Below are 12,997 nucleotides of genomic sequence, written 5' to 3'. Positions count from 1 at the left end.
TTCAACCTTTGGGGCACTTTTAGCTGGAATCTTGTCCTGGTTCATTTCTCCAATATTTCTTCTTGTTGGTTTAACCATTCTATATAGTATGTTATGAGGTCCCACTCTCAGTACTTTTCAAATTACTGATCACTCTTGCCTGGTTTGACTTGTGTCTAAATAAGGTAATTAAAGAGTTCACAGTTGTGGAAATTGACGTTTGTTTAAATATTATTTCAATCCCTGAGTTGGAGCACAGGGGCTGTTAAAAGTCTCTCTTCTTTTTCCTTCCCTGTAGGCTATGGGAGCCTGAGGGCTTTTAAACTATAAGTAGGCTTCTTAGCTTAATCACTCCTGACCAAGAGATAAAGCAGGGTAGGGGAGAGATAACACAGTGGTTATGCAAAGATACTCTCACATCCCAAGCATCCAAAGCTCTGGGCTTAATTCTGCTTCTCTGCCATGCCAGGCAGCACTGCTGGGCCTATGAATTTCTCAAGAAGTTCCGTTTATAGTCTATAGGTTCTGAGGCAATTATTCACCATGTTCTCATCAGGAGAACAATGTGAAAAGGCTCCCACTATACAACCCCACTGCTAGGCCACTGAGGTGTAGCTCTTCTCCTGAGTTTCCTGGTCAGTTCTCTGTTTCCAGATGTCAGCACAGGGCCTGCCCCTGCTGCTCCAGTCTCTGAGAGCAGTAGCAATGGAGACTCACAGTTGCATTTGGTCAGTTTTAGGGGAGTCCTCTCATCCTTTCAGCTATCTTTTTTTGATAAAACAGACTGGAGGTGTTTCCTCAACTGGTAAACTGGCGGACAGTTACCAGCTGCTCAATCTCTCCTTAGGCTCCTCCCTGTCCAAGAGCCACATGTGTTCGCACTACTGGTGGTTTGGTGGTTTCCTGAAGTCATTCTAGTCCTGCTTGTTGTGGTCCCAGGTGGTCTCCTTTGGTATTCCTAGTTGATCTGGGAGAGGAGAGGAGAGAAACACAGCTGCTGCTGCTGCTGCTCTGTAGCCCTGCCTCCAGAAGTCTCCCCATTTTTTACTTTTTAATCTTTGTCACCATACAGATAGTTCACACCTTCTAACAAAAAGTAGTTAATATTCCAAGCATGGATTCAAGGGTCTGTTAGGAACTAGTATTTTTTTTTTTTTTGCCTCCAGTGTTATTTTTTGGGCTTAGTGCCATCACAATGAATCCACTGCTCCTAGTAACATTTTTTCTCATTTTATTGAATAAGACAGAAATTGAGAGGGGAAGATAAAGAGGGAGAGAGACACCCACCTCCCAAACCACAGGCTCAAACCCAGATCCTTGTGTGGGTCCAACCTGACTTCCCTGTGCAAATGACCTCACCAATGTGTCCTGGAATCCCACCTCTCTAGAGCCTTAGCCCACTAGAGAAAGATAGAAACAGGCTGGGGGCATGGGTTGACTTTCCAATGCCCATGTCCAATGGAGAAGCAATTACAGAATCCAGACCTCCCACCCTCTGCACCCCATAAAGATCTTTGGTCCATATTACCAGAGAGAAAAAGAATAGGGAAGCCTCCAATGGAGGGGAGGGGAAAGGGAACTCTGGTGGTGGGAATTGTATCTCTTGTAGATCATTATTAAATCACTAAAACAAACAAACAAAAATATATATGAGAAAAAAAAGGGGAAAAATTAAGGGTTGACCTTGCAAACTCATTATTTATCACAAATAAAAAATGAAAAAAAAGTACAACTCAATATTTTTTTTCATGGTTGTTCTCCACTTGTCTACTCTTGTACACTTCCATTCACTTCTCACTATTACCTTTTGAATTCCCAGGTTACCCTCCTCATCCCCATATCACTGGTCCTTTTTTCCACTTCTCTAGCTAACAGCTTTTCCCCACCATGATTCATTGAAATAATCACAAAGTACTACAGTCTGAGTAGCTTAAATAACCAATAGTTATTTTTCTCATAGTCCTGGAGGCTGGAAGTTCAGGATCCAGGTGCCAGGGTGCTGATTTCTTCTGAGGCCTTAATTTTCTGACTTGCAGACAGCTCTTCCCTTGCTGTGTCCTCACAGTATTTTCTTGGTGCATGCATGATGTCTCTTTTTTCTTTTCCTAAAAGGACAACAGTTCTACTGGATTAAGTCTCCACTTGCATACCCTCATTTACCTTCCATTAGCTCCTTTAAGGCCTGATATCTAAATATATACACACTGGGAATTGGGATTTCAACAGCAGAAGGTGTGTGGGTGGAAGTCTATGATAACTTCAGTCTATGATAACTAGTATTCTCGCTATATTCAGTGATGATCAGGCTTACATGCAGAAGAAAAGCCTCACTGGCAGGACAGGCAGGCCCATATTAACAGTGGAATTAGCAGCTTTGTCTACAGAAGTTGCCTTGTGTGGCAAATCTAAAGGAATGATCATGGTGTTTGTGAACCCTCCCTTCTTAACTGGTTTGCTAACTGACAGAGCCCTGAAAGTCAATCTATTTTCCTAGTGGAAGACACTGAGTTAGCCTCCATTTCTTCTGTATCTCAAATAATATATTTCTTAATGCATTTCCTTTTGTGTATCCTCATGCTTTTTCCTCTCATGATCCTGTTGGAGAATTTTCCTTTGGTGATGGGAGTGGTGGGAAAAAAATAAATAGATAAATTAAAAAAAAAAGGAAAAGAGAGATAGAAAGAGAGAGAGAAAGAAAGAGAAAGAGAGAATTTTCCTTTCTGGAGTTTATAGTTTAAGTACTGCTCCAAGGTATAGTACTTTAGAGTTATGCCAAGTACTGCCAGGATAGGAACCCCAATTTTCTACCTTGCCAGCTTGATATTATTGCCTGCTTTCAAATGCTTTCTATTTGATTGTTACAAAGTGCCATTCCACTTTTGTCTAATTTGCGTTTCTTTGAGCAGAAGTGAAATCAAGCATCTTTTCTATATTGATGACTATTCATTTTGCTTCATGAGTCACCAATTAATTTTCTAAAAGAAACTGGGCTTTTAGACCAGTAAGGTAGTTCACCTGAGAAGGTGCATGCTTTGTTACATATGTGACCCAGGTGCTTGCTGGCCTCCACCCCCTTTCTATCTGAAAAAGTTAGATTGGAGCAGTGATGCCCCAGCAACACAATAATAAAAACCAAAAGGGGGGGAGGAAGAAGAAGAAGGAGGAGGAGGAGGAGAAAAATTTGGATTTTTTGTTTGTAATAAATATAAATGAATAAATAAGCCATAACAGTTATTGTTTTGTTATGATTTATAATTAAGTAGAAATAAATTACATAATCAGAATTAGAGAACACCAGAATGCTGTACAGTGTGGTAATTCTTGAGAGGGCAAATAATAATAATAATAATAATAATACCCTGAGATTAGAACCTTCATGTGCTTATATTTCTATAAAGGAAACTGGGAGAGATTTGGAAGCACAGGAGAGGTAATACCAGAGGACAGACAACATTCAAAACATACTACACCTGGGCTGGGTGATCACATGGGGATAAGCACACATAGTGTGAAGCACAGGGATGGGCACAAGGAGCTCGGTTCGATTCCCTTGGAGGCACCCCACCTGCACAGGGGTTGCATCGCAAGGTGAAACAGGTCTTCAGGTATCTATCTTTTGCTCCCTCTTTCTATCTTCCCTATCTATCTCAATTTATCTCTGTCCTACCCAACAACAACAGCAACAACAATAACAGCAGCAGCAATGACAACAACAATGGAAAAAGATGGCCGCCAGGAGCAGTGGATTCATAGTGCAGGCACAGAGCCCCAGTGATAACCCTGGAGGCAATAAACAAACAAACAAATAAATAAAAGAAAGAAGGAAAGTATTTTTAAAAAAGATACTATACCAAGAAAACATGGATAAATGCTAAATTACCAGTAAAGAATAAGAAGTCTAGCTTCAGGGAGGGTATTGTTGGGAGTGACAATTAAATTTGAACAATTTAGATTTAATCAGGGAAAAAGATGAATAAATTTTTAAGCAGAGATTATGGTCAAAAGTAGTTGCTATCTTTCAAATATTTCTGCTCCTCCTCAAACCATATATTGAAATCCTAATCTCCAAAGCTGAAAATATTCAAGTATGGGACCTTGATAGGTACTTAGGTCATGAGATTAGAGTCCACATGAATGCAATTAGTACCATCAGAGAGGATGCACCAAAGATATCCCTTCTACTATATGAGGACACAATAAGAATGTACCAGATAGAAAGCGTTCATGGAAATAAGATCAGGATAGTGTTTGATCTTTTTAAAATTTTATTTATTTATTTATTTATTTTTATTTAAGAAAGGATTAATTAACAAAACCATAGGGTAGGAGGGGTACAATTCCACACAATTCCCACCACCCAATCTCCATATCCCACCCCCTCCCCTGATAGCTTTCCCATTCTCTATCCCTCTGGGAGCATGGACCCAGGGTCATTATGGGTTGCAGAAGGTAGAAGGTCTGGCTTCTGTAATTGCTTCCCCGCTGAACATGGGCGTTGACTGGTCGGTCCATACTCCCAGTCTGTCTCTCTCTTTCCCTAGTAGGGTGGGTCTCTGGGGAAGCGGAGCTCCAGGACACATTGGTGGGGTCTTCAGTCTAGGGAAGCCTGGCCGGCATCCTGATGACATCTGGAACCTGGTGACTGAAAAGAGAGTTAACATGCGAAGCCAAACAAATTGTTGAACAATCATGGACCCAAAGCTTGGAATAGTGGAGAGGAAGTGTTAGGGGGATACTCACTGCAAACTCTAGTGTACTTCTGCTTTCAGGTATATATTTTGCAGTAGTTTATGGATACATGTGAACATATGCTCTCTCTCACAGAAACTGGTGTATAATTTCTATACAGGGTGGAAGAGTGAAATATATTATTCACAGGATTCTTCCCCCTATATTTCTTTCCCTATTCTCAGACTCTTAGGTGATATGTTAACCTTTCCTTTCTGTCCACAAACTACCACTTATCACATAGTAAGCACTGCTTGGACATTTTCCTATATTCCCTAAGATCTTGAAAAATACAACCAACCTTTTGTAAAACTTGCTATATTTTCATAATACTTGAGCACTGTAATAAAACAAAGCGACACTACCAAGTGATAATGGTCCTTTTATACATGATTCTCTGAATCTATGTTGTGGTCTTTTTGGTTAATATAATTGTTAAAATCCTCTCAACCAAGTACTGTTATAGTGACTGTCCTCTGGGATTTGGACAGAGAACTCTATGTCATACTTTAAAGGCATTTTGACATTTATTAGAATGCAATTCTATATGTATTATTAATTCCAACATCAGTCTGGATTTTTTAGCCTCCTCACAGCAGGAAACTTTGGTAATTATGCTAATGATAGCTGATTCATTAGGGCAACTTCCTAAAGTACACTTAATTAACTTGGAGATTTTATAAACAGCTGTACATGTAGGTTCTACAAATTGTAGAGATATGTCAATCTGACATGTATACAGTCTGCCTCCCTAACCTCATCACTTTTTACTATAGGCTGAAAATGAGAAACTTATCTCTGGCACATTTTTGAAACAAGTGTTTGGAAAGGATTCTGAGAAATTTCACTTTACCTTGTACAAAGATGAAGATGATCTGATCCATCCTGGCTGACTCAGAGAAGTTAGTCAGAGACTTGTGTTTTTAAGTTGGTATGAAGGAATGTTTATTAGTTTTCTTTTTAGCAAAGGGTACAACTGTACAACTTGTTCCTATAGTATGATTTTACCCATGGGTGTGTTAGTCCTATTACTAACAGTGTTTTTCATAGGACTCTTCTATAAGTCAAATTTCTCACACCTAGTCTCCAGGAACTCTGCTGCCTTTAGTTCCAGCTGCTGGGATGATGTGATATTTGCAAGCCTGGTCACTCTCTATGAATGTTAGTTACCTACGTTCTGACATATTTTGTTCAAACTTAATTTCCTCTTTCAAGTTAAAAGTAATGTACACAAACATGCCATTCAACCAAGACAGTACCATAGAAGACTACACACACACACACACACACACACACACACACACACACACACACACGAAACACAAGGTCTGGTGTAAGGATCCCTGTTCTAGCCCCTGGCTCCCCATCTGCGGGGGGGGGGGGTCGCTTGACAAGTGGCGAAGCAGGTCTGCAGATGTCTTTCTCTCCTCCTCTCTGTCTTCCCCTCATCTCTCCATTTCTCTCTGTCCTATCCAATAACAACGGCATCATCAACAACAACAACAGTAATAACCGCAACAACGTTAAACAACAAGGGCAACAAAAGGGAAAAAAATAGCCTCCAGAAGCAGTGGGTTTGTGGTGCAGGCACTGAGCCCCAGCTATAACCCTGGAGGCAAAAAAAAAAAAAAAAAAAAAAAAGGTAAGAAAATTGCAATAGAACCTACATTAAGCTAACCAAAATGGAAAGAAAAAATATCAAGACAATGGAATAAAAACATTACTGCATACAGTTAGGAGAAATACCAATTGCACAGAGCTAATGTGCAAAGGAGAATAAGGATGACTTTTTAATAATCTTCTTATTACCATTGTATAAGATCACACACTCAGCTAAGTCCCAGAAACTAAGCTAAGGATTTATTTATTGTTTCTCCAGGGTCCCAGCGAGATCTTTTTCCTTTATTAATTTAAGCTATAGTCTTGAGTACAATCTCTTTGGGAACGAGCTTGATTACATCTAGCCACAATCAAGCACTTATTGCTTAACCTTTTCCTTGACTTCGATTGTCAGCACCTCCTCCCCATTTTCAGCAGAGGGAGCCATACTGATGATGAGTGATTGATGGGTAGTCCCTCTGGGGAAAAATGCTCTTGTAGCCAGCTGGGGTGGTTCCTCTGCTGTAGAGGAAGTTGCTGTAAATTTTGATCTCTCCTCTGATTTCTCTGCTGGCTCACTTCCTTTGTCTTCATCCTTTGCTGGAGCAGAACTTTCTCTGTGTTTGTATCTGTCTACAGGTTTCTCTTCTGGCTCTTTTCCTTTATCATCTTTTCCTTTAGCTTTTCTGCCTTCTGAGTTTTCACTTTTCTGCAAGAGGCAGTTACAAAGAATTGGTAGTGAAATCATAATCAAGGACATTAAAATCTCTTGTTAATATGTAATGACTAAGGATCACCACTCAGAGAAAAACTTTGAATTAAGTCAGTCTGGGAATCATGCCTGCCTTTCATTTGACTCTCATTTGGCTAACTTTTCTCATGTGGTGAGAATGGAGATGAGTGCTACATTTGACTTGCAGAGTGCCTGGATTGCAGTTTTCTTAGTACCTAAGAATTCACCTACTTGTCTTCAAGCTCTGATTTACCAGATTCAGTGCTCAGGCCTATTTATATTTCTTTTAAAATATGTGCTCATTTTATTTTCTTTATAAAGATGAACTTTATAGGGACCAGGCAATGGCACAACAGGTTAAGGGCACACATTACAGTGCACAAGGACCCAAGCTCAAGCCCCTGGTCACCACCTGCAGGGAGAAAGCTTCACAAGTGCTGAAGCAAGGCTGCAGGTCTCTCTCTCTCCCTATCTCCCTCTCCCCTCTCAATTTCTTTCAGTTTCTATCCAATAATAAATAATTAAATAAAACAAAAAAATGTTTTAAAGATGAATTTTACAAATATTTATATTTAAATAAGAAGTATTAACCAAATAGTGTAAAAAGTGCAGAAAATATGAGCTTCCTCTTGCATAGACTCATGGAAGAACTTTAGGAAGAAATTCATCTCTTTTGTCTACAATTCTCTCCATTCCCCTGACAGAAGCTTCAGTTGTAGTTTTAGAACCCTTTATGTTAATGTTGTCTGCAGAAACTTCAAATTAAAGGAGACTATCCTTTCTCATGATTGGTCATGCTTGGAATCAGTTTGATAGAGACTAGTATAGGGTATGAGTATGCACATAAACGTTGAGAAACTCACTCAACAAATTTTCTTATATGTTTATCAATCTTAATTTGTCTTTTATATATAATTGATCATTTCTGTGATGAGATAAAGAAGATATTTGGTTCATACTGTATTTTTAACAGCATGTGTAGAAAAGGAACAAATTCTAGTCTTTTTTGAGTATGACTGACTTTATAATATTTGCTTTTCCAGTTGTCTGAGAGAAATACAACTACCCATTTACTGTAGTTTTATTGACAAAATAGTGGTAACATTGAGAAAACATAAATTCTTACTCTAGTTCTTTGTACCTACCTTCATAGGCTTCTTATGAGAATAAAAATAAGAAAAAGAAAAATTAACAACATTTGAGTTTCCTGATACTTCTAGGAATTTAGAAGATAGCTTAGAATAGGTCTAGACATTTGGATACCTGAGAAGTAGCTTTCACTCTGCTACTGATGTGATTTTATTCAAATTCATTGATTTTAATCTTAGTTTGAAGGGCTTCAATGAAATCTACAAAGCCATCTTCATCTTTAGACATTTGTGACCTAGGACTGAATATTTCTGAACATGTTTGCTAACTAGGTAAATTGTACTTGTACTATGTATTCACAAGCATATATGTATGTTCATACACACACCATTGTCTCTTATTAGTCATGGTTGTTTTGTTCTACATAGCTGCCCACATACTGAATCAGCAATTACTGAACCATTGCTCTTAGGGCTAATGCAAGATTAGGTTCTTCTAATCCGATTTTATGTATATTGGAGTTTTGAGGCTACTTATTTAATATATTGTTCATTCATTACATTGAACTCATAGTCAGTAACTCTATAACTCCTACCTAAATGAAGCTTATCTGACCCACATTTGCTCTATAAGGTACACCACAGCATTTGTGGTAGGGAGCACTGGACAACTTTGCCAGTATTATACTTGGGGATCCTTTTTAACAACAGGGCAGAAAAGCAGAACAAACCGCTGGGGGAAAAATAACTTGATACTAAATAGATCATGAAAAGATAACATTATGATTACTGAAATATGATATAGAGTGTTCCAGTTCATCCTCAGTTGGGCATATGAGCATTATATCATCCTTTGTAATTTCACATGTACATATCAAGACCAGAAAAGCAGTGCACGTATTAACTTTCGGCTTACATTTTAGTGAGCAGGAAAAGATGCAAATACAAAATTCAAAAATGATGAGTGTCAACTGGACTCAAGTATTTCATAACTATACTAAAGTCATCTGTAGTAGATTTATGAAGATTAAGTGTGCTAATTTCTAGGGGTACAGATTAAATAATATGTTCTTTATATAAAACAGTATTATTTAGATGCAACTTGTTCTGGTATCAGGAGTGGGGTAAGGTAGGAGCCTGTTTGGCTTTATTTAATCCAGTGATCTCTCTCTCTCTCTTTTTTAAAGATTTTATTTATTCATGAGAAAGATAGGAGGAGAGAGATAAAGAACCAGACATCACTCTGGTACATGTGCCGCCGGGGATTAAACTCAGGACCTCATGCTTGAGAGTCTGCTGCTTTATCCACTGCACCACCTCCTGGACCACAGTGATCTCTCTTTTACAGCTTTCCATTCACTTTGATTTATTACCTGAACTGTTTGTTCTCTCTTCAGTTTGAGTAACCTTGCAAGACCTCCTTTCCCTGTGCCTTTTGAAATAACTTTAAATATTTGGGGTGTGTCTTGTTTTGATGGGACAAGAAAGCCGAATCCTTTTCTTGGAGGGGTTGCCTCTGTGGCTGTAGTCTTGTTTAGAAGTTCTCTGTGGATAGGCGATAAAGGCTATTTTAAATGGCAATGTGAGTTTTTTATTTTCATTTTTAAACCTACCAGAATGTAATACTTTCTTCTAATATATGAGCATTTCAGTGGATAACAACACAAACAGTTGGCTGTTAATTAACTGTCACGGAGCAAGTTGATCACTGACGTTATAATACAATTCTTCTCTTAGATTTTGGACTTCTTTCTAATGGGATTTTAAGGGTTGTACCTGGCTTTCTTCATAAGGAGCTTTTCAGCATCTGGGTAATGCACCAGAATTTGTTGGAGGGTTTTTTTGTCCAGAATTAAAAGATTAGCAAATCCATGGGCCACCACATCGGCAGTTCGACGACTTCCTCCTCTGGGTGCTAAAAGACTGTAAGCAGGAACAGTTAGTCTTTGCCACCAATTTCACTTTTCTGTCGCTGAAATATCTTTTATTCTGTTTAAGTAAACATTATTACTATTAATGGTGTTTCAGAGATTATTCCCTAAAGGTGAGAGTTCAGGTCATGGTTAAATGTGGTAGTAATGAATTGGCATCTCATTTTCTTCTTCTTTTTTTTTTTTAAATTTGGTTGTTTTAAAAATTTACTTATTGGGTAGAGACAGAGAGAAATTGAGAGATAAAGGGGAAATACAGAGATAGAAAGAGAGACACCCACAGTAGTGCTTCACTGCTTGAGAAGATTTCCCCCTGCTGGTGGGGACAGAGGCCTAGAACCAGGGGTCCTTTCACACAATAGCCTGTGTGCTTAACTGGGTGCACCACCACCTGGCCCCAGCATTTCATTTTTCTTATTTATTTATTTATTGACTGTTTTAATAATGATCAATAAGATCGTAGGACAAGAGGGGTACAATTCCCACTACCAGAGTTTTCCTATTTTTTTATCCCTCGGGGATCATGGGCCCAGGATCATTATGGGGTGCAGAATGTGTGGAGGTCTGGCTTCTGTAACTGCTTCTCTGTTGGAAATGGGCATTGGCAGGTGGATCCATACTCCCAGCCTGTTTCTATATTTCTCTAGTGGGATAGGGCTCTGGAAAGGAGGGGTTCCAGGACACATTGGTGAAGTCATGACCAGGGAAGTCAGGTTGGCATCATGGCATTTCATTTTTCAGCCTATTTTGCATCTAACTTCCACTTCAAAGCAAGAATATATGGATATCAGTGCCCTATGATAGTCTTCATCTGATATTCAAGAAGTCCAGAATCTCTTTGGACTTGGTGTTCTCTATTCACTCCCTAAATTCATGTTTCATCCTCCTCATTCCCTCTCTCTTATATTTACTTGTTTTTTTTTTAATTTTTAAATTTCTTTATTGGATAGAGACAGAGAGAAATTGAGAGAGGAGGGGGGGATAGTGAGGGAGAGAGAGATACCTGCAGTCCTGCTCTACCACTTGTGAAGCTTTTCCTCTGCAGGTGGGGACCAAGAGCTTGAACCCTTGTCCTTGTGCACTGTAATGTGTGTGCTTAACCAGGTGCTGCCACTGCCTGGCCCCTCCTTCCCCATTCTCTTTGCTCTGCAAGAACTAGCACTGTGGACTTGCCCTTTGGGTCATTTGGATTTGGCCCATGGGGAATACAGTGAATAATAAGAAGGTCAGAAAGCAGGATAGAGGGGTTGAGTTTTTATTTCCCTTTCATTTCACAGATAGACTTTAGGTTAGCATTGGCTGCATTTCTCTTTCAAAATCCTGGTTCCTGACACATGTACATTTGCAGACTCGCTCTGGGTCCAGCTGTCTCCCCAGGCATTGGAAGACAGAGGTCAAAAGCGGCCTTCAGGGGTCCTGGGGTAGCTCAGCGTGTTGAGGGCAAACTATGCAGAGAGACAGGACAGTCAGCTCTGGGAAAAGCCTCAGAGGGAAATTCATTTATTGAAAGAGAAAGCAAGTACATATACCCATTGCCCAGGTAGAAGGTCAAGGTAATCATTTACCCAAGCACAGAGCAACATAATGCATAGCCACATGTTGATCTATAAACTATTTGATCACAAATGAAGAATTACCACACAAGGTTTGATCACAAGCTTCACAATGCATTTTTCCTCGGGGGTAAATTACAGGTACCTCAGGGTAAATTACAGGCATTTCTGAGGAAGGGGGAGAAGGAGGGGGGCAATTGAGCAAGAATGTATGTGGTGGCTTTCAAGTTAGTCCAAACACAATGTACAGTAATTCATGGCCTTTGTTTTAAGGGGAGAGGAGAGGCATGTGCAGAAAGGTAGCCCCTATTCTGGAGAAGCCATCCATCATTAGTTCAGGAGGTCAGGGGGACCTGCCCTCCTCTCTACTTGAAGGGAGAGTTGGGGGTCAACTGGCTTGGACCTCATGGAAACAATGGCCTGGACTTCCTGGGACAGTGGGCCCCATTCTCCAACATACATCTATCTCCTAGAAGTACAATGTTCACAGCTCTTTCTGGGTGGTATTAATGTGCTCTTCCCCCTAGACCCCTTCATTCCTAGCTGTGGAAAACTTTCCCTTGCTATTGCCAACCTTAGGATGCATCATCATCCTTCACTGGGTACCCTTATATTTTCCTTCATTCATTACTTTAATTATTAAAGTTCTACTAATGGTCTTGCTTGATTTTTTAAAAATTTCTTTATTGGGGGATTATGGTTTACAGTTGACAGTAAAATACAATAGTTTTTATATTCGTAACACTTCTCAGTTTTCCACATAACAATTCAACCCCACTAGGTCCTCCTCTGCCATCGTGTTCCAGGACCTGAACCTTCCCCCCCTTCCACAGAGTCTTTTACTTTGGTGCAGTACACTTACTTGATTTTTTCCCCCCTGACCACTCACAGATACAGCTCTGGCATTCACTTCTAACGATGACCTGGTTACTTCAGGTGAATCCAATTTCTTTCTCTACTTAACTCCTAAATCACCTTGTTTCTCAGTACCATACATTTCTCTATTATATAGTTATTCATACAGCTTCCTACTAGGCCAGTAAGTGAATTTTAAAAAATATTTATTTATTTATTTATTTATTTATTTATTTTTCCCTTTTGTTACCCTTGTTGTTTAACATTGTTGTGGTTATTGATGTTGTTGTTGGATAGGAAAGATAAAAATGGAGAGAGGAGGGGAAGACAGGGGGAGAGAAAGACAGACACCTGCAGACCTGCTTCTCCACATGTGAAGTGACTCCCCTGCAGGCAGGGAGCTGGGGGCTAGAACTGGGATCCTTATGCTGGTCCTTGTGCTTGGCGCCATGTGCACTTAACCTGCTGCACCACCGGCCAACTCCCTAAGTAAGTGAATTTTAAACTTTAAAGTTCTTAGAGTCATTGCTG

At 39.6% G+C, this 12,997-nt stretch overlaps 1 protein-coding gene across 1 annotated transcript in view; it reads right to left on the bottom strand.

The window, feature by feature from the left end:
- Positions 1 to 6,685: 6,685 nt before the first annotated feature.
- Positions 6,686 to 12,997, bottom strand: part of CNGB3 (cyclic nucleotide gated channel subunit beta 3) — a 194,714-nt gene continuing 188,402 nt past the window's right edge. The window contains exons 19-22 of the mRNA XM_007517351.1: positions 9,904 to 10,050; positions 9,501 to 9,672; positions 6,997 to 7,015; positions 6,686 to 6,921 (exon numbers count right to left, since the gene is read on the bottom strand). Of these exons, the coding sequence (XP_007517413.1) occupies positions 6,686 to 6,921; positions 6,997 to 7,015; positions 9,501 to 9,672; positions 9,904 to 10,050 (574 nt within the window). The remainder of the gene's footprint in view (positions 6,922 to 6,996; positions 7,016 to 9,500; positions 9,673 to 9,903; positions 10,051 to 12,997) is intronic.

This window comes from Erinaceus europaeus, chromosome 1 (genome assembly GCF_950295315.1).
Source record: "Erinaceus europaeus chromosome 1, mEriEur2.1, whole genome shotgun sequence".
Taxonomy (NCBI): Eukaryota; Metazoa; Chordata; class Mammalia; order Eulipotyphla; family Erinaceidae; genus Erinaceus; species Erinaceus europaeus.
The sequence above is the reverse complement of the archived record's forward strand: the minus strand, read 5'-3'. Positions and strand labels throughout refer to the sequence as shown.